We start from the raw sequence: 18,972 nt of genomic DNA, 5'->3' as shown, positions 1-18,972 counted from the left end.
ATACATGAAGTTGTCCAATATCTTGCAGTCCTTCCATCTGTGGTTCTGTGGTTATGTTTCGCAAAATGAATGCTTTGTTGTAACAAGTGAGAAGTACTAATCGAATAATCCTGAAAAGCTAGGCACTCTCGAGCTGTTAAGTACAGGAGAGCTAGATAACTTTGTACTTCAGTTTCCTCATCTGTAAAATAGGGAAAACAATACTTCCCAAAGTCACACGCATGTTTTGAGCATTAACTTAATCCTAGATTTTAAGTGGTCAGATGTGATACTAATGAGTACCACAGTAAAGGCTACATTAAAAGAAACGCCCAAAACTGATAGGCAAGTGCAGTCTTAAATTCAGCTATGCTGTTACTATAGTAAAAAGGGAAGTTGGTATTCTAAATCTTGAATGAGGAAACTCATCTCTAGCTACTACGTTTATCTATTTACTGACTTGTTAGTAAACTCAGTTTAGGCTGAATAAAGTGATAGTATTTTGCACAGAAAATTAAGTTTCTCTGAACTTTGGCTACATTTTTGGAGCTGACAGTTTGGCCTATATGACTCACAGAATCACGTGAGCGGGAAATTAGAACGTCAAAGCACGTTTCCTGTTTGCAATGGATATTGTTCTCTAAACTATGCTAAATGAGGAATGGCACAGAGAAATGCAAATGATTATTTCCCTTGGACTCAAATAGTAACATTTCACCCATAATTTTGTATTACAGGGTTATGATACCAAGTAAAAGATCACTGTTGCAATACTGCTGACTTTTCCAAGTAAAGAGAAGTCAGTACTTGGATAAGTCCTGTATAAAAGCCTGGATATAATTTTTATTTGAAAATTAAGATCATATAGAAAGTCATGCAGACTGTCTAGGATGTAGTGCTTCTTTCTGTATATCAGTACTGTATCTCAAAATAAGACATATAGAAGTACTTGAGTTACTGTTTCAAAGGTAAATCAAAAGGCTGTCTATAGAACTTTTTGTAGGAACTGCCAAGTGCTCTGGCCACATCCTAGGATGGTTTATTTCATTCTCCCTTACGAAACCTTAGGTTTTTCTTTTTGTGGAAAGAAAATTTTTCCATCTTCATTTCTGTGCAGCATCAAACATCTAACATGTTCTGCTGAAGATGTGGCCTCATTACAGAAGTAGATGAAGTGGTTGCTACTGCTGTTCCATATTTGTAAAATATTTTGAGTTTGAATAAGATGTGTAGTGTAAGGGCCTTCAATAGAGCAGAACCAAATACAATGATCTAAAACATTTTTGCTTCACTTGTTTGTAGAACATCTGTGAATGCATTATAACTGTAGCTCCCTTTATGAAAGAAGTTCAGTGAACTCCATTATTTGAAAAGCTTACATATGGTTTCTCCCTTAGATCTAGTCTACTCTTGAAAGTTTTATTTATCTTAACATTTTAAAATATGCCACAGGGCTGATTTTGATGCTGATATTTAAAACTGATTGGAACAGTAGATTACCCGTATGTGTTTATTTCTGATGTTGTAACAGGCAGACTTCTAGATCCCACTGGTAAAATAAAAGATCCATATTCAGCACTCAGTTGAAATTTCTGAACAGCAGTGTTTTATATAGGCAAAATGCTACTGATACCATTCTACCTACTTACAAATCATGCAGCCATCAGACATCAGAGTTGCTTAATAATAGGATGACTGTTAAATTAGCGTATTACATGCAATTTATTTTATTGAAAGACCCATCACACATAACTACATTAAAACCTAGTGAAGTAGAACTGTCTGAAGAACAAAGCTCTATAAAACATCCTGTTGAATATGCACTGTTTCTCTAGAATTATAAAGTGCAGCAACACACACCAACACCATCATTTACAAGAATAAATTTCAAGTGCAGTTTTGTTCTGAAAAGTGACCACAAATATAGGGTGCACTGTCATGGGGAAGATCTGCTATGTTTATTCAGAAGCATACTGGCTGACTTGAGTGCTGAGAATAAATCTTTCTTGCTCTCTATTCTTGTCAGCCTTAGAGATAGCAGCAGGCAAAAAAGTAGCTCTTGTCCTTTCCTATGCACCACGAATAATATAGTTTACCTTCAGTCGGTTATGGCAGTTTATTTGCTAAGGCATGACAGAGGGCATAATTTGGCCTTCATTACTTTTATTTCTGTTGATGATGCATGAATGTAGCCTCACTATCAAAGGACAGTGTGAGTTTGCCTGAGCTTTAGGGCAAAAAACAGCAGACGCAGCATATTTGATTCAGGATTCACCAGGGAAAAAAACTCTAAGAATCCTTCATGCGACTTTCAATCACGGTGCAGTTACAGATGAACTTCTAAGTTGTGACTTCATTTTGTGCCATTACAGATTTCCTTGTAGATTCTCTGTAGACAGCCACCTGTACAGGCTGCAGCTAGCAGAACACAGAGGTTCTAATATACTGTAATTGCAGAATTTTGTGTTGAGGCTTGAGGCTTCCATGCCTGGTGCTAGGTCCATCGCTGGGTTACAGGTTTGCCCGCTGGAGCCTTGACTCCCCCGCTGGGTACTAGACTAGCCTTGCAGGCTCTAGGGCCAGCCATGATGTTCTGCATTTAGCTGCTGGCTTCCAGACTCACTGTAAGCTCCCAGGGAGCCTCAGTTCTTTGGGGATCCCCTGCCTGAGGAAGGAGGATGACAGGTTGTCCTGGTTATGATCTGCAGCAAGTCCGTGGTTACAGACTTGCACACCAGCTTCCAGACTCCCTGCCCTGAGAATCTCCCATTCTGCTAGCGTTGTTGATCTGGACAATACAAACAGAGAAGTTTTGTGGAGATGGTATGAAAAAGCTGTTGACCTATTATGCAGGTAGCATCTTGGAAAGTTTGCCATTTTTTTATCAGGCACATAATTCACACAAAAAAATGGGATGACAGAAAAGAAGGGGAGGTAGAATTCTATCACTATTACATTCAAAATGCCTATCTTGTTTATACTTGCATAATACAGACAATGTATTGTTAGATTCAAACCCAGATTTCTAGCAAAGAAAAACATTTCATTTACATATAGTCCTAGTCTCTTACCACTTCTTCTCAGATCCAGTTCCAGAAAGCAATTCTGGCTGCATATACCTGGCTCAAAAGCAAAATCTCTTATTATTTGAAATAAGGGGACAACTGTCTGAGAATCAGTGCAAAGACACTATTCTTAACCCACTAAATCAATGGCTATAAACCAGTTTCTGAAGTAGGTCTGTCCTTTCATGAGAAACAGTGCTGAGCTTAAAGTACAGCATTTCTGGGAGAAAACTGCATGATGGCAGACAAACAGGCTGTATATTGGAAAGGCAGGCAACTGAAAGCATGGCTTATCTAGTACCAGTTCAGCCAGGAGTAATTTATCCCCTTCCAAGATAGAGCTAAATCATTTCTTTGAGGTCCATCGTATGTTGGCAACTTTTTAAAACGGAGTCATACTGATTTACTATCAGTAAGTGATACATTTTGGATTTACTATCAGTAACTGATACATTTTGAAATGGTTTGAAAAGGCTTTGTCTGTTACTTATGATGCTGTAAAGTATTAAAAATACTTGTTTTAGTATTTTATAAATAACAGTCTGAGCAGTCAAACTAATCAGAATATTTTCATTTGCTCTTTGTTAATTTGTAATTCTTGTGTGCTAGTGTCAATTCTTGCATTTAGTTCGCTGAATCATGACAAAATGTTTAGATATAAATATCAGAAATCGAACTCTTGTTACTGGATTTAAAAAGAAAAAAGATGGTGTAGGTCCAATTCTTGAGCACACCCAACCTTAGCAGCAACTACACATATACTAGAGCCACAGAATTAGCCCACTATTTACTAGAAAAGATCAAACATTTTCCTGTACTGAACTGTAGCCATTACACAGCAGAAAGAGTGAAAGTTGTATAATGCCTGTTAGTTCTTAGAATCACATGCATGCTTCTGTAAGGGAGCCAAGACAACCCCAGCATTCCTGTCTTCACTCTCTGGACTATACAGACTATGTTTTTCTATGTACGCTTCAACTGCATCAGGCACTAGGTAACGAATACTCTGGCCTCTCCGCAGTGCTCTCCTAATCTTGGTGGAGGAAATGTCATTTGTGATCCATTCTTCCACTAGGTGAATATTATTCTTATGTCTCCACAAAATATCAGATTCATAGATGAATTTCTGAACATTGTTTCCAGCCCTACTGATGCATACAAGGCCATGATTTGCCACAATTTCAGTGATGTCCTCCAACTTCCACAGATTGGGGATCCCAAAAGATTCCAGCATGTCACTTCCACAAAGCAGTTTAACCTGTGGGACACCTTAAAAAGAAGAAAGTGAGAAACAGGGCTTGGTTTAGGTCACCAGACTTTAGCTCACTTAATGGGAACATTTGATTTTTAAGCTATCTCTCTCTATCTTTGGTTAAGGTGAGACAATGGGTTGAAATAAAAAAGATTCAGAACATATAATTTATAATTATTAGCCTTAATATGGAATTCCTCTGAGAAGACGTTATGGGAGCCCTTTCATTCAAAAGGACTAGAAAATAAACTCTAACGTGCTCATTTAGCCTTGTGGTGAATCAGTCACTCAAGGATCAAAGAAAATCTAGAGAGAGTTCCAGAATAGTGATGTATGAAAGGGCACTGTAATGCTATTAACACTTTATCAGACATTCCATATAGAGTTCCAGAAGAGGAGTTAGCTTTTACGGGGTAGCAGGAGGTATGTAAGAGGAAAGAAAAGACACCCCCCTGCCGACTGTCTGATATGACTTCAAGAGAGTATTCCCTCTGTTTTATATGGAATCTAGAGAAGCATGCAGATAGAACACACCTTAAGTAATGGAAACAAGCTTGAGTGTGCTACAGATCTACATCTTCCAGTAATGTCACAAGTTGGTAGGAATGTAGTGAAACATCTATCAATATAGTATGGGAAAAGCCTGATGCTGTTAGTCTTTTCTTTGAACACATTTATTTTAAAACACTATAAATTAAACTTAGTAAAATTTGGAAAGTTTCAAGGAACTTACAGGCAGAAGTCAAGATTTGTGAATATAAAAGATTAAGATAGTTGTTGTTTATGCAAGACCGCTCAAGTTATATATGAATTAATAAAATTGTACATATTAAGCCAAAGCATTACATTAAGATCTAAAAGCAATAAGCAAAATAAATGCTACCTAAAATAATAAAGCCAAGATACTTCTGTTTTATGAAGTTTTAAATTAAAATTTAAAATGATCCTGTATCCAGATACATTCTGGATTTCTGGATTTCCTCTTGTCCTTCCTTTCTTCAGTGATTTCAAACAGTTTATGATGCAAAATTCGCAAGCTGTAACTGCAGTATAACAAAGTTCCATAGGTAAAATGGATACCTCAGACCTCTTTCATTTTGAGTTTTTGTTATCTTGAGTATTTTTCATGTCTCATACATTTTACCCTTATAGTCTTTTTATCAAGACTACTGTTTCATGCTAAGGGATCTGGGTCAATAATTTTTTTCAGTGATGTCAGTATCACCAAAAAAAGACTGACTTATAACACAGCACAATTCCCTGGAAATAGCAAGATAGCAAGTATTTTTAAGCATTTAAATGGCCAACAGACTTAACTTTTTATATCTGGACTCTGATTTTTCTTTTTAATGGGGTCATGCCTATTTGGTTCCTGTTTCCTCTTCCGTCCTGGCTTTGTTGAAGGTACAGCATTCTGCAGACTATTTGTGGGATCAGGAGATGAAAGCTTTTGATGGTGATACCTGCAAAACAGATATCTTTTAGATACTTTAAAGATGCAAGAGAATATGGAAGAGCACTGCCTACTAAATAATCTTTTACCACTTCCTCCTGCAGTACGTTCACAGACTACACATCCAAGAACTGATCTGCTCAGTGACTTGTGAGCTCTGGGTCATAAGGTGGTCGAAGTGCAAGGACTCCGAAGCATCAGGTGCAAGGTCTGTTTGTTTTTACTTTTTAATAGAAGCTCATTTCAAAAAGAAGAACCACAGTGAAGGAGTGACTGAAACATCCTTAAAAATAGTAAGTGTAGCAATATTGAAATTACAGATGCCTCTGTGATGAGAATAAAAAAAGCAAAACTTATTCATTTAAAAGATTCTCACATCAGCCTTTAAAAATACATATGGGCAGCATAGCAGCATCAGAATCAAAAGAGGACAGGCTGTGTAGTCTGTCCACCCTACTCTAGTCTCTCTTCCCTTCTCATGAATACCTTATTTTTTCAGCACAAAAGATGAATAAATCCTAAGAAAACATATATGATCTTAAAAATTGTATGCAGTTCACAGATTCAGTTCTTTGTATGTTTACGACTAATGTTGCAATCCTTCATTCATAATGCTCATGCAAATATCACATCTGACTTCACTGAGTGTGTTCATATGATTTGGGATTAGCCTGATATTCTGTTTTTTAGAACTACACCTTTCCTCATCCTTCTATAGGTTCTTAAGACTTTTAAGGATTTGAAGAATACCTTAAAACTTTGAGTGTTTCCAGCCACTCACTCTGGCAGCTTTCCCAGTCATCAACTTCCACCCAATCTGAGCTTTTTGTAGCTAGTTTTGCCATAGTTACTCGGTGATTGGCACTGATCAGACCTTTCTTCTTATATGCGTCACCTACTGGTGAAATGATTCCTTTGATTACTTTGTATTTTCCTGTGGAAAAAACACATCACACAAGAACATGAGAAGTGGTTGAGCAGATGTTACTTCCACAGTATTGTATGTAAACTATTTTGTACCCACTATTCACTGTAGTATCTAGGAAAACCAGTGCTAGCTCTGACAGCTGACCAAGTGGAAAAGTACAGCATACTCCTGCCATTGTACAAGGCAGTACAATTAAAGATTTAGTCAGATATATTAGAAAGATATATTTCTATGAGACCTGATAATAACTTTCTAATTTCAGAAATAAAAGTTATAAAAAACATGCTTTATCTCATTAAAGTAAGTAATAAGCAACAAATATGTAAGATTCTTCACTCATATATTAGGCCTACATGACTCAGTATGACACTCACACTAGCTTCAGTATCTCACCAGCATTTCAGAAATATCTGTCACTGTCAAACAGATGTACACATACAAAAACATTCACCTTAACATTTAAATATTTACAAATCATAGCTCTGTTTTGAATGCTGTAAGTCATCATCCTACCTGTTTCATGAAAGTAGTCCTTAGCCAGCTCAAATAGCCTTAGATGCATGTTGGTGATGGGATTGAAGGACCCACAGGCCAGCAGTACTACTTCAGTCTTCTTGTCATGATCTTCCATAGCCATTCCTCACAGCTACAGAGCCAAATACAGAATGTTGCTGCTATAGTTACCAACAACTACAAGAAGAGAGGAGATCAAAAAATAGTTATTCTTACTTATTCCTTCTCCAAATAAGCAGATGATTTTAAGATCCCTTAATTGAACCCTTCTTTACATCAACATTTGGCCTGTGATTGTTTATGTGATACTTCATTGTCCAATTTTTAAGACATTAAAACCACTGCCTCTAGTTCTGTCTAGTTATCTCTGGATAGAAAGTACAATTCAAGGGGGTGTGATAATGGTGGTATTATGTTGCAGGAAGGAGAATAATTCATGACAATTGCTGTGGGTATGTAGGAAGACAGTGCTATTGACTAAATGTGAAAATGACCAAACTACTCTGTTGTGGAAAGTAAGTGGTATACCAGTAGACCTGATGGTAAAAGAAAAGTGAATTATTATTTTAAAAAAGTTTAAGAAGCTGCAATTAAAAGCTAGATTTTTTTTAAGATAACATCATTGTTCCTATTTTCAATTTAAGTTTCTGGAGATATGTTTAAGAGTTGGTGAAAATAAGGAAATTTTACTACTCATCTTTTTCATTTCTGCTACACTACGTGTATTTTTGCTTCTCAGTATTCCTCTCCTTCATGGGAATATTCTGGCTTGCCAAAATGGCTTCTCCTGGTCTGGCCCTGAACAAACAAATGAAAACTGGAATATGTTATGAGCCATTCTTCTGTTGTTGCTGTCTGTCAGATGTCTGAGGCTTCTGTGCAGATCACTGAATAGTTTGCCATTGTTTCTACAGCAACATCACTGCTTGGAAAAATCCCACAAGGTCACCCTCACATTCTGTCTCCTTAACAAAGAAAGTGAGTGATGTTTGCAGCAGCCACAGTGGCAAGATATCATCACAGCTAAGTCTTGTAACGGCTAATATGTACTAACATCAAATAGCTCTTGAATAGAAGGCATTCCTGTGAGGCTTCTCATGAGGTACATTTTACAAATACTAGTACTTTTCTGTGCTTTCAGGGGTTTCACAAACTTTTGAAATATTCTTTATTACCACAAAGTAGTCAGTATGTCAGGATTTGAAGGCTGGTGTTGCTTGGAATGCAGTCTTCACAGTGGCATCAGCTAGAAGAGTTACTATGGGAACAGGAGGGGGAAAGAGTGGGACTTGCTTTTGTAATGCATAAAGCCCCAGTTTCTAAAGAGAGTGAGTCATACCACAAATTTGGAAAGGGTTGATTTTTTGATTTAAAAATAAAAGCAAGGGCAAAAATAATGGAAAATTTTAAGATGAAAATATATAATGCCTTTTCTGGAATTAAAATCAAATGTCCTTTATCATCATGGCAACTCATTTTCCATTCTATTATAAACAGGCAGCTTTTAAACTGCATCATAAACTCACCTTCTAACTCTTTGCATCTGCATACAGATTAATAGTTATAAATACAATTTAACAATATGCATATACCCTCAGTCTTCTAATCACATTGACATCCTCTGTCTAGTGCTATTTGTTGGATTTGGCCCACAAGTTTTCTGTTAAACCATAATTGTAAATTCAATTAAAAGCTTCCAGAAACTCCCTTGTGGTAATCATTAGTTATTTGATTTCAATAAACTTAACTCCTATCAGATACTCTATTTATTTCACAGTAACACTTTTTTTTTTAATCTATTTGTAAAGAACTGTTGGGGCATTAGATTGATTTTTTGAAACCTGGAAAATGGAGTTCAAAGTTTGTGTGCCAATGTTAACTTAGGACAGAAGTTGCTGTATCGGAACAAACTTTCTACTATTTAGACTTTACTAAAGACACTGTTATATCCTGTAGACAGTAAGTTAGCCTGAATTAGACATGCCTTCTCACCTTCCAGATAAGCTACAGCAATACTATCTAAATAAAATCAGCATGAAGTGTCAGCCCTTAGGAAATGGCAATAAATTTAAAACACATCGAGATTGTCCTCAGCAATACAGGCTTTTACAAATATGTAAAAATCTTCTTTCTGTAACACCATGCTAGAGTAATATCTTTCTCATATAATACCAAATGACTTTTGATGTTTAAAAAATATTTTGGAAGAGAACAGGATAGACAACTTAATTTCTAGATGCATGGAACTTTCTGCCAAAGGGAAAGCCTGTTTGTGCAGCAGATGTGCTTTTTGGAGATCATTCCAAAATTCTTCTGTGAGGAAAGAACTGCTGCAAACTTCCAAATATCGTTTCCAAATGAAAGGGCACTGTGTGATAATTTCTGATATGAACACAAAGCAAATCAAGTCTGTTCAAAAACCTGAAGAACTACCACCATCTCCCCAAAATTGCTGTTGCAGTTTCCTCTGTGGGAAGATGATGGAAGAATGAATGTATATGTTGAGACGTACTGGAGAAATCAGTAGTGAGTTTCTGGTAGCTTTTCTGATTAAGTGGTGAATCTCTACAAAACAATCCTAAAGTAATTTAAATAATAAGTAATTTTTGTCCATGAGCAGGTAATTGTGAGTAAGCTTCGGTCAATGTTATTTATATGTGGGAGATGAATATTTATTAGAGATGTTGAAGTGTTCATAGACCAGAACCGGTATTAAGCACTGCATTTGCAGTGCCCAGCTCCTGCTGGAAGCTCTCACGTTTCGGGTGCTCAAGTTTTTAGGCTATTCCGGTGCTCCCTTCTCCCCGCCAGCCCGTCCCCCGGCAAGGCCCGCCGGGCGCGGCCTCCCGGGCGCGCCGCTCGCAGGGGCAGGCCCCAGCCTGCAGCTCCGGCACCCGCCGCCGCCGAGCCCCCAGCCCGAGCTGCGCCGGGCCGCGCCGCAGCCCGCGCCCGCGCTTACCGCCCGCTCCGCGCCGAGGGGACCGCATTGGGCGGCGCGCGCGGCGGCGCGCTCCCATTGGCCCCGTCCCGCCGGAAGCGGCGCGGGTCCGTCCCCGGCAGGGTCCCCCTCGCCTCCCGGCAGCGGCGCGGCTGGCTTCGCCCCGCAGCCGGCGGCCTGGCTTCGCCCGCGGCGCCCCGCGCCCACTGGTGTCGCGGCCTGCCCAGGTGAGGCGGCGGCCCCGGGCCTCCTCCCGCTGGCGCCGGGGTCTGGGGCCCAGCTGGGCGGGAGGGGGCCTGCGGCCTCCTTTTTCTGTTCGCGGCCCTGCGTGGGGATCCGCCCCTGGCTCCCTGCGGTGAACTTGGGGGGTGAAAGGGGCAGACGGAGCTCTGCTGAGGCTTTTTGTTAGAGACAGGGGGAAGAAAATTGCATAGTGCTCAAGTTCCTGCTTTCATTTCTGTCCCCCCGCAGCTGTTTCGGGTCTTTCACGTCTTTCCGGCAGGGAGGATGGTGTTTCCTTGCCTGTCTTCCAGCTGCAGGCACGAGCTGTTGTCGCTAGAGGAAATCACTCATTAGCGACAATCATAAGGACTTGGCATTGAACTGTTGTTGATTGGGTGCATTACTTGGAAATATCTGATTGACCACTTATGTTGCTTGGGTGACTTCTCTTGTATTTATTATCTAAAGAAGCAAAAATTTCCTCTGCAGTATTGCGAATTTTTACATCTAATGGTTTTATTGAAGGTGTTTGTATCCTTCAGATGCCTGAATCTGGGTTGTTGTCCCTCTTAGTAACTTTCTAAGGGACAGGTAAAGAGAACAGTCTTCTGTTGCATAAAATAGGGGCTGAAGATTTCAGTAATTGCTGTTCAGTTTCAAAACGTGTTTCTGTTTTCAAATGCTGTGGCTGTTTGAGTTATTAAGTTGGTGAACTGCTTCTTGCTACAAAGAGAATGATCCTGTAGACCGAATACTTTCCCTCCTGGTATCTCAAAATATTTTGGTTGGACGTTTGGTCATCAAGATACTGCATTGTTTTATTGGTACTGAGAGCATTTTAAAATACATCTTAGACTGTTGATACACAACGATAAAGTGTTTTTCTCCTAGGAGTGTCATGTAACAACTTAAAATTTTTATGTGAAAACTGAAAATGGCTTCAAGAGGAACAACAGAAACCAGTAAGCTAAAGCAAAACTTGGAAGAGCAGTTGGACAGGTTAATGCAGCAGCTTCAAGATTTGGAAGAATGCAGGTAAAAAAAAAAAGCTTCCTTCTTAAATGTGAATGTTCTTCATCGGTGGTTTTGAGAAGAGAATTATGTACCTTTCACAAGTCTTGTGGGTTTTTTTTGTTTTATGTTTTGTTGTGGCTTTTTTTTTGATAGTGTTTGGATGTTTGTATTGAGTAGTAGGAGTGACTTGGGAAAAAAACCTTTCTTATTATTAAGATCATTTTACTTATTGTCATCTTGAGGAAAATGAGGGTAGAAATATTCATTGCTGTTTTCTCTGAAATATTACATTTCTGTATGACTTTTTAACTTCTAATAGCTGTTTACAGAATTCACAATTTCCATATGGGCTTTTTTAATAGCAACAATTTGCTTTTGTGTCTATTTTGCTTTGTCTTTTAATTATGGATTTTTTTTTTTTCTGTAGTTAACATTTTCATGTGGTTGTCCTGACTCATTAGCTCTTAGTGGGCTAATAAAATTTCAGATAGACTGGGTTATCAAAGAAAAAAATTTTTTTTTCTCTCTGTGTCAGTATTGGTACTTAAACATCCTGTGTGGTTTTGCATCCTGGTGTGCTTCTCTGACTAATTTTAATTAATCCAAGCAATACAGCTTTAGTACGTTTTTTCAAGAACAATTCTAAGTGGTAAGGGTTGGCAGTGCCATTCTTTGAATTGGCTGCTGTTTAGGTGGCTGGATCAAAGGCTGATGATTTTTCTCCCTGTCTAACTTGATGGTTTGGGAGTGAGGAGATGGGTTTTTCCAAGTTGTTTGTTTCACCATAGCTTTTAGTAAGGCAATCTTTCTGAATATTTTTATTCAGATCCAACATGCATTTTTAAGTATTGCACCAAGTATTGACTGCCTTGTAGTTGTCAGGGTTTTTTTTAATATATGAGTGACTTTGTACAAGCAATATAAGTGTATGGGTGGCTAGAAGGTGATATAAAAGTGAGAAGAAAACTACATATGCGTTAGCTAAATAACAGTTAAGGAGGCTAAAAGCAAAATAATCTGAAGTGGTGCGAATGTTTTCCTTGTTAGCTGAAGAAGCATACTTCATGACTCCCTGACATCCTTTTCTCCATGTTATATCTCGTGTTTAATCCTGTGAATTAATGTGTCTTGCTGGTCTTTAGAGAGGAACTAGATGCAGATGAGTATGAAGAGACCAAAAAAGAAACTCTAGAACAGCTGAGTGAGATCAATGACTCACTGCAGAAAATTATGTCTGGAGATATGACTTTGGTGGATGAGCTCAGCGGGATGCAGCTGGTAAGGATGATTCTTACTCAGATCTGTCTGATGTTTTATTAAGAGCAGTTCACATTGTATCTGGACTTGAAGAAACAGAAAACAGATGCAGGTGGTTCATTATGATTCTTAAACAGGCATGTGTGAAATCTAGATCTTTGTATCTAATGGTTTTTATTACTTAATATATGTCTACATATAAGAACTTGGTTAGAGCTCTTCATTTCAAAAGAAAAATAAACTGAAGAACCATAGCCATAATACTGTAGAAAAAATGTGGGAGATTGTAGGACCCAAGGATATCAGATCTTTAATGCTAGAAAGGTGCGAAGAGAGGTAGTTTTGAACAACAACAGGAGACTGATCAATATCTTAACAATTTCATTCTGCTTACCCTTGAAAGAGCTGCAATCATCAATGTGGCCATTAAAACTGCTAAAAATAGCATAGCACATCTGCTTGTGTTGATATCAGGAAGATGGTGGAAATAAGTAGAAATTAAGACTTAGAATCTGATGAAAAGTTTTACAGCTTTTCTCTGTGAAGTGCACTAATTAGTTGATTTTTCAAGTCTTGCATAAAGGTCATATATTTTTCCATCTCACTTCTGTGGTCATGCAAACAGAAATTCTCTTATCAAATGATACCAAGGATACTAATGATGCATTCCAGCCTTCATTAGTCTTGTCATGTAGCTGTGGTTTATGCCTGCTATTAGCTGTGGTCATTCTTGTTCTTTTCCTTGCAGGCAATACAAGCAGCCATCAGCCAAGCATTTAAAACTCCAGAAGTAATTAGAATGTTTGCAAAGAAACAACCAAGGCAATTAAGGACAAGGTTGGCAGAGGTGAAGATTTCTGTTCTACTGTAACAACTACGCTTATTTCAAGTAGACTGATTAAATTTGGCATGATTGCAAGGAAAGCACCAAGTGTGTCAGAAAACTTCATAGTAGTATCAGAAAAAGAGAAGTTGTTATCTTTCAGCATTTGTTCATTTTCAAATGCTCATTGAAGTAATGGGGACAGTAATGTGTATTTCTTGAATTCTATTCTATCACTGCTTCAAACCAAAAATCTGATCAACAGATAGTCAACTGAGTATAATTACAAATAGAAAATGTGAAGAGCATGATTTTTGGAATTGTGGAAATGCATGCACTTATGTCTTGGAGATCTAGACTGAATTGAAATCCAGATAAAGTGAAATGAAATGTGGTTCCCTCATGGCTCAGTGACTTGTGAATCCAAAATTTTGAATGAACAGCAGTATTTGATTAAAAGAAGTTCAAGATCACAGAAATCAAGTATGCTAAGGTTAGGCGTGAAGGGCGCAGAATGGTGTAAAAAACAGTTTACAGCTTTACAGCAATCTTTTAAATAATGGGCGACTCTGTCCCTTGCTTCCGTGGGTTCCATGTTTACTGGTGATATTTCTAGGCTGTTGCACTGGTCATGCTGTCACTTTGTGTGAAACTAATGGAAAGCTTACGTATTTTGACTTTTTTCTGGTATAAAGATGGACCGAGACCTAATGGTTGGGAAGTTGGGACGGGACCTCTACACACAGCAGAAAGTGGAAATCCTGACTGCCCTTAGGAAGCTTGGTGAGAAGGTAAGGTGTTGGCATGACAGCTAGGTGAATAGAAATCTCTACGTATATGTTGAGGAGGAATTTGAAGTTCTCAAAAGAGAATGGGCAGATGATAAAATCAGTGCCCTGTAGCTTGTTTTTGCTGTACATAAATATCCCTACGTTTTAGTGGTAAGCTTTCCGAAGTGTTTGCTACTGAGCATGTGTCAGATAGTCATGTATGTTTACATAAAGCTATTACTACTTTAAAATGCCTCTTTGGTGGACCATCTGAATGAATCACATATAAAGAACATCAACCTGTACCAGCTTATAGAAGCTGCAATATAAATCTTTTCCTGGTTAACTGCAACCCATTCACCTGTCAGGAAGACTTTGGACATACATTGGGCTTTAACGTACTTCGGTAATGGTGACAATGCCTACCTCTTTGTGCAAGACAAATAAACTGGGCAGATGAGTGAACGAACTACTGATAATTTTCCCTGAGTGTATCAGTGTGCAGAACAATTCCTGACTTTTGCCACTAGAGGGAGGAAGGGAAGTTACTTCTTTTCGTTGGTGGTATATGAAGAAAATGGGTTGCTAGGGAGCTCCGTACTTAGACTTCCTTGTGAAATGAGGGAATGTCATGGAAAAGACAAAGTGCAGTACACAGAGGAGCTACATTCCAATTAGATGATATTAGCAAATGCTTTCCCTCAGAATATTTTTGTTGCTAGACTCCAACAGAAAAATGTTTTGAAAAAATAGGTAAAAAGGCTAGTTAAGGTTGTAAACTGAATGTTTGAAGATATCTAATCCCCTGGCATGAGTGTCTTGGATCATTTCAGACAAGCACTTCGCTACGTTTTCATGCAGCTACTTTATCTTTTAAAATGATCAGTAACTTACTTCACAGAGGACTTGCTAAGACAGTAGTTTCACATCTGTTTTGAATGTGAAAAATGAGGGTAAATATTACATGTTTGTCTGCACAACACTGCAAAAGGTTAAGTAGCTACGTGCTTAATTATAAAGCACAGCAAAGACATGTAACTTCAATATTTCCCCCTAATTCTCATGTAAATCCAAATGCTAAACCTGATGGTCTATTTTAGTCTAATTTTTTAATAATCAAACTTTGGGGGAAAATTGCAGTGGTTGAAGGGGAGTTCTTCCTTTATCTTGTAACCAATTTTTGTTTTTCATTTAACTAATTGACATGATTCTTAATATTTATTTCACGATTGATCAATTTTTGCCACTAGTGTGAATTAGTAACAAAGTAAATTAGAGGTAGCAGCATTGGTTTTACTTAGTATAGTCCAGGAAATTGAACTTGCCTAAACTGAACTAATGAAATTATGACTGATATATTGGAATAGGGTAGACTCCTTGATTTGGTATGCTCGGAGCTAATAAGTCTCACTTTCTCTGCACAGTGTTCAGTAAGCACAGAGAGGAGCTAGATGGTCTTTTTTTTTTTTTTTTTTTTTTTTTTCCCCCCCCTTAGTGGTAAAGTACCATAAATAAGAGGAAGCATCATTGCCAATTTAGACTACATATGTTGATTGATTTGTGTTGGAGGAATTCTATAAAACTTTTAGTATAGCAAGAGTGCCTGTGGCTTAACAGGTGAGTCAAAGGATATTGGATAGATGAAGGTAAAAGGAGTATCCTCAGAGTATTTGGTGGAAGATATGAGGCTTGACTGTTAGGGATACTTGCTGTCATGCTACAGATATATAGAGTCTGGATAGTTTGACACACCTATTTCTTCTTTGATCTAATAAGGATATACATCTGAGGCTACTTAAATGAGTGAGTCTTAACTTTGAATATCTGAATCTTCCAAATGTAGGTTACTACTTCATTATTGTAAATATTTTATGGGCATCTGTCACAAGGCATCAGAGCGCCTACATAAAAACCAAATATACATGTGTAAATGTGACTGATGGTTTGCAGCACTATAAAGAGAGAGGACAATTTCTAGGTCATTGACTTTTAACGTGGTCAAAGCTGCTAGTGACTGCACGTTGTTACATTCCTCAGCAGGTGATGTGAAGTGAATGTAGGTCTTAGCTATTTACTGCATGGGCCATGTGACCAAAACACAGTTGACATCCTTTGCGTAGTTTTGGTACAGAGGTGGAGGGTGACCTTCTCATGAAAAATTACCACTGGAGGTCAGCTTGAAAGTGGTGAATTTAGAGGCATATCTGATCTTGCTTATGCTGTCCTTTCTGGGCTGACTGACATCATTGAGGAAGAAAGTCAGTGGGAGGGGGAAAAGCTTGCTTTTTTTTTACTCTGTCTTTTAATATGTTAGATGAAGCCATCACTTAAAAATGGAAAATTGATAAGCCCTCTAACCTGACATATTTCATGTATGCACTGATGTAGATCTTTACAGAGGTGGGAATATGCACAGTTAAAGTATCAAGTTCACAGTTATGGCTCTTTTGATTTAGCTGACTCCAGATGATGAGACTTTCTTGTCAGCAAATGCTGGTGCAGCCCTGAGCCAGTTTGAGAGAGTCTCCACTGACCTTGGTAAGTTTTCATTCTCCTAACTTCCAGTTTCTTTTCCTCTTTGAACACTGATAGATGAAAATACCTGTGATCCCACTATGAAGGAGAAAATACAAACAAAAGATTCATGCTATTCCATTTTGACGTTCATTTTTCTTTTCTATTAACAATGAAATTCTGATATGCTGCTCATGAGGAAAAAATAGTGCAGCAAATAAACCCAGTGCCAAATGGCCATAAAATGCCAAGTGTTCCCCATAATGCTGAAGGCTTCAATGCTGAAGGCTGCTCTGTCTTGAGGAGAGATATCATTCTTACAGTTAAGCACTTTGGTTTTTTTGCACTGCTGAGTCTCTTTGGGAATGTGTTTTCCTCCACTGACTGCAGAGAAGTCTGCAATTACTGGCACATTGTCAAAATACAGCTTTAAATCACTTTTTGCCATGATTGTCATAGCTCTAGTCATGTTGACAAGACCAAAAACGGATTTATAAGAGGTATTAAATGAGCACAACAGTTCATTCTAGCATTACAGTTAGAATTGTAATGAAAGAACTGTGAATGGCAGGAATGTGCCAGACTAGGTCAGGGTACAAATAAACTGGCTGTGTGGTGTACCTCTCAGTACTCCTTTTCCTGAGGGTGCAAGAAAGGTGTTCAAAAGGGTACTGTGTTAGAAACTCTCTATATGGCTAGTTTCAGACCTGTCCAATCCATATATGGCCCCATTCTTTTTAATATGCTCAAGTCTTTTTGGCTTTAAAAATGTACAGTTGATTTTTTTTTTTTTTAATCTCAATTGTTTTACTGATTTAAGTCATATCAGAAAAATCTCTAAAGCACAATTTTTATTAATACATACTGAAAATGTTTTTTTCCTCCCATAGGATCAGGAGACAAAGTCTTTGCTCTAGCAAGTTTTGAAGTAGAAAAGGCAAAGCAATGAAGAGGTGCGTGGGGCTTGAATCTCTCCAGTTGTCAGGAGTATTGGACTTCTGTCATATTGTAATTGTTTTTTCTATTTTTAAGATATTGCAAAAAATCCCAACAAACCCTAAACCTCTTGGGTTCTTAACCAGAAGATATGAAGTAAACAACCTTCAAGTGCACTTTGGAACTCTGGTGTCTCTGCCCCTCAGTAACATAATCTCTGAGGCTAAACACTAAGTGGTACTCTAAAAACAAAACCTTAGTATGATTATCATTGAAAAGAATCAGCTATTTTCAACTTTTCCGAATGTGTATTTCTCTAACTATTAAAACATCATCTTTTTGCATGTGGCTGTATCAAGTAGATCTTTTTTCAGGAACAGTCCTAATGAATGAGTTATTTTTTGGATGATTCTTGAAGTTGCTCTCAAGTTGTCTGAATTTTGAATTTGTCTGGGCTCCCTACTAAATAGTTTATACTAGAAATGCATTGCAGCTTTTAAAAATTGACATAGTTTATTTAAAAAGCCATCTTTCTGCAAACTATTTGCAGAACATCCAAAATGAGACTGCATACTGATCATTGGCCCTTGTCAGCTTGTTTGCTCTGCGCATGAATAAGTGCCATTGTGTTCCAATCTTGATTGACAAACAATGGAAGTCCTGTTGGGAGACTTCTGGAGTAATTTAACCTTCTGTATTGAAACGACAGGGAATTGCTAGGAAATGGCAATGAGAAGCCCTTTCTGTGACCTCTTACTCTTGCTCTGGATGTATAACTACAAGCTACTGTTTTTTTCCCAAGATTTCTGAGATAGCATGAAATAGTTTGTAAGTAGAAGCAAATTAGAAAAGGGGGAGATGCTCTCATTACGTGGTTGATCTACATAGTTAATGAACTGAAGGTCTTTGGGGCAAGTGTGGCCCAATCTAATTATCAGATGGTGGTGGTGCAGAGAAGGGAGGGTCTGTGCCTCCACAGGGAGGTTAAAATCCTGAATAATGTCAGGGTTTAAGAGGATTTAAAATCCCATATTGTTGAGTTTTTAGCCTGATTCTGGAGCATAAGCTAGTACCTCAGCGTGGAGAGACTGTACTTGGTGCTCTAGGTGTGTATTTAATTTTCTTATAAAGTATTCGCACATGTTTCTTTGTAGTACAGTCAATGTTAGGGATATTATTCTTACAGTAGTGGCAGCTTCACATGTAATTCAGTACTTGTTAGCATTTCATCTGAGCTGTTTGGGAGCCTTTATTTCACTGAGAATTTTTTCACCTTGAAAAGCATACTTTTTGGGTCTGCTCTACCCT

The 18,972-nt window shown here is 38.1% G+C and overlaps 2 protein-coding genes across 5 annotated transcripts in view; one reads left to right on the top strand and one right to left on the bottom strand.

Moving 5' to 3' along the window:
* The window catches only part of LZIC (leucine zipper and CTNNBIP1 domain containing), a 32,136-nt gene that overhangs the window by 7,874 nt on the left and 5,290 nt on the right, over positions 1-18,972 (top strand). Inside the window, exons 5-11 of one of the 4 annotated variants that reach the window (XM_064525570.1) lie at positions 5,854-5,957; positions 11,242-11,385; positions 12,507-12,642; positions 13,370-13,468; positions 14,140-14,235; positions 16,671-16,752; positions 17,619-18,008. In XM_064525570.1, the coding sequence (XP_064381640.1) occupies positions 11,285-11,385; positions 12,507-12,642; positions 13,370-13,468; positions 14,140-14,235; positions 16,671-16,752; positions 17,619-17,677 (573 nt within the window). In that variant the 5' untranslated portion in view covers positions 5,854-5,957; positions 11,242-11,284 and the 3' untranslated portion in view covers positions 17,678-18,008. Of the gene's footprint in view, positions 1-5,853; positions 5,958-8,267; positions 8,293-10,216; positions 10,356-11,241; positions 11,386-12,506; positions 12,643-13,369; positions 13,469-14,139; positions 14,236-16,670; positions 16,753-17,618; positions 18,009-18,972 lie in introns of those variants that run through there. The other 3 variants (XM_064525571.1, XM_026095562.2, XM_026095559.2) reach the window with 3 other exon arrangements.
* Positions 1,563-10,258, bottom strand: NMNAT1 (nicotinamide nucleotide adenylyltransferase 1). The gene is made up of 5 exons (XM_064525569.1): positions 10,150-10,258; positions 7,191-7,367; positions 6,500-6,683; positions 5,614-5,759; positions 1,563-4,313 (listed from the first exon to the last, which is right to left on the bottom strand). The coding sequence occupies exons 2-5, from the start codon at positions 7,312-7,314 to the stop codon at positions 3,913-3,915; spliced, it is 855 nt and encodes a 284-aa protein (XP_064381639.1). The 5' UTR covers positions 7,315-7,367; positions 10,150-10,258; the 3' UTR covers positions 1,563-3,912.

This window comes from Dromaius novaehollandiae, chromosome 24 (genome assembly GCF_036370855.1).
Source record: "Dromaius novaehollandiae isolate bDroNov1 chromosome 24, bDroNov1.hap1, whole genome shotgun sequence".
Classification (NCBI taxonomy): domain Eukaryota; kingdom Metazoa; phylum Chordata; class Aves; order Casuariiformes; family Dromaiidae; genus Dromaius; species Dromaius novaehollandiae.
The sequence above is the reverse complement of the archived record's forward strand: the minus strand, read 5'-3'. Positions and strand labels throughout refer to the sequence as shown.

Bases quoted from the DNA above. Each gene is read 5' to 3' on its own strand.
- NMNAT1 (XM_064525569.1), bottom strand. From the start codon at position 7,314: ATGGCTATGGAAGATCATGACAAGAAGACTGAAGTAGTACTGCTGGCC. The intron at 6,684-7,190 runs GTAGGATGATGA...TTTTTTCCACAG, and splicing joins GGACTACTTTCATGAAACAG to GAAAATACAAAGTAATCAAA. The intron at 4,314-5,613 runs GTTAAGTCTGTT...CTTCTTTTTAAG, and splicing joins TCAGAGTCCAGATATAAAAA to GTGTCCCACAGGTTAAACTG.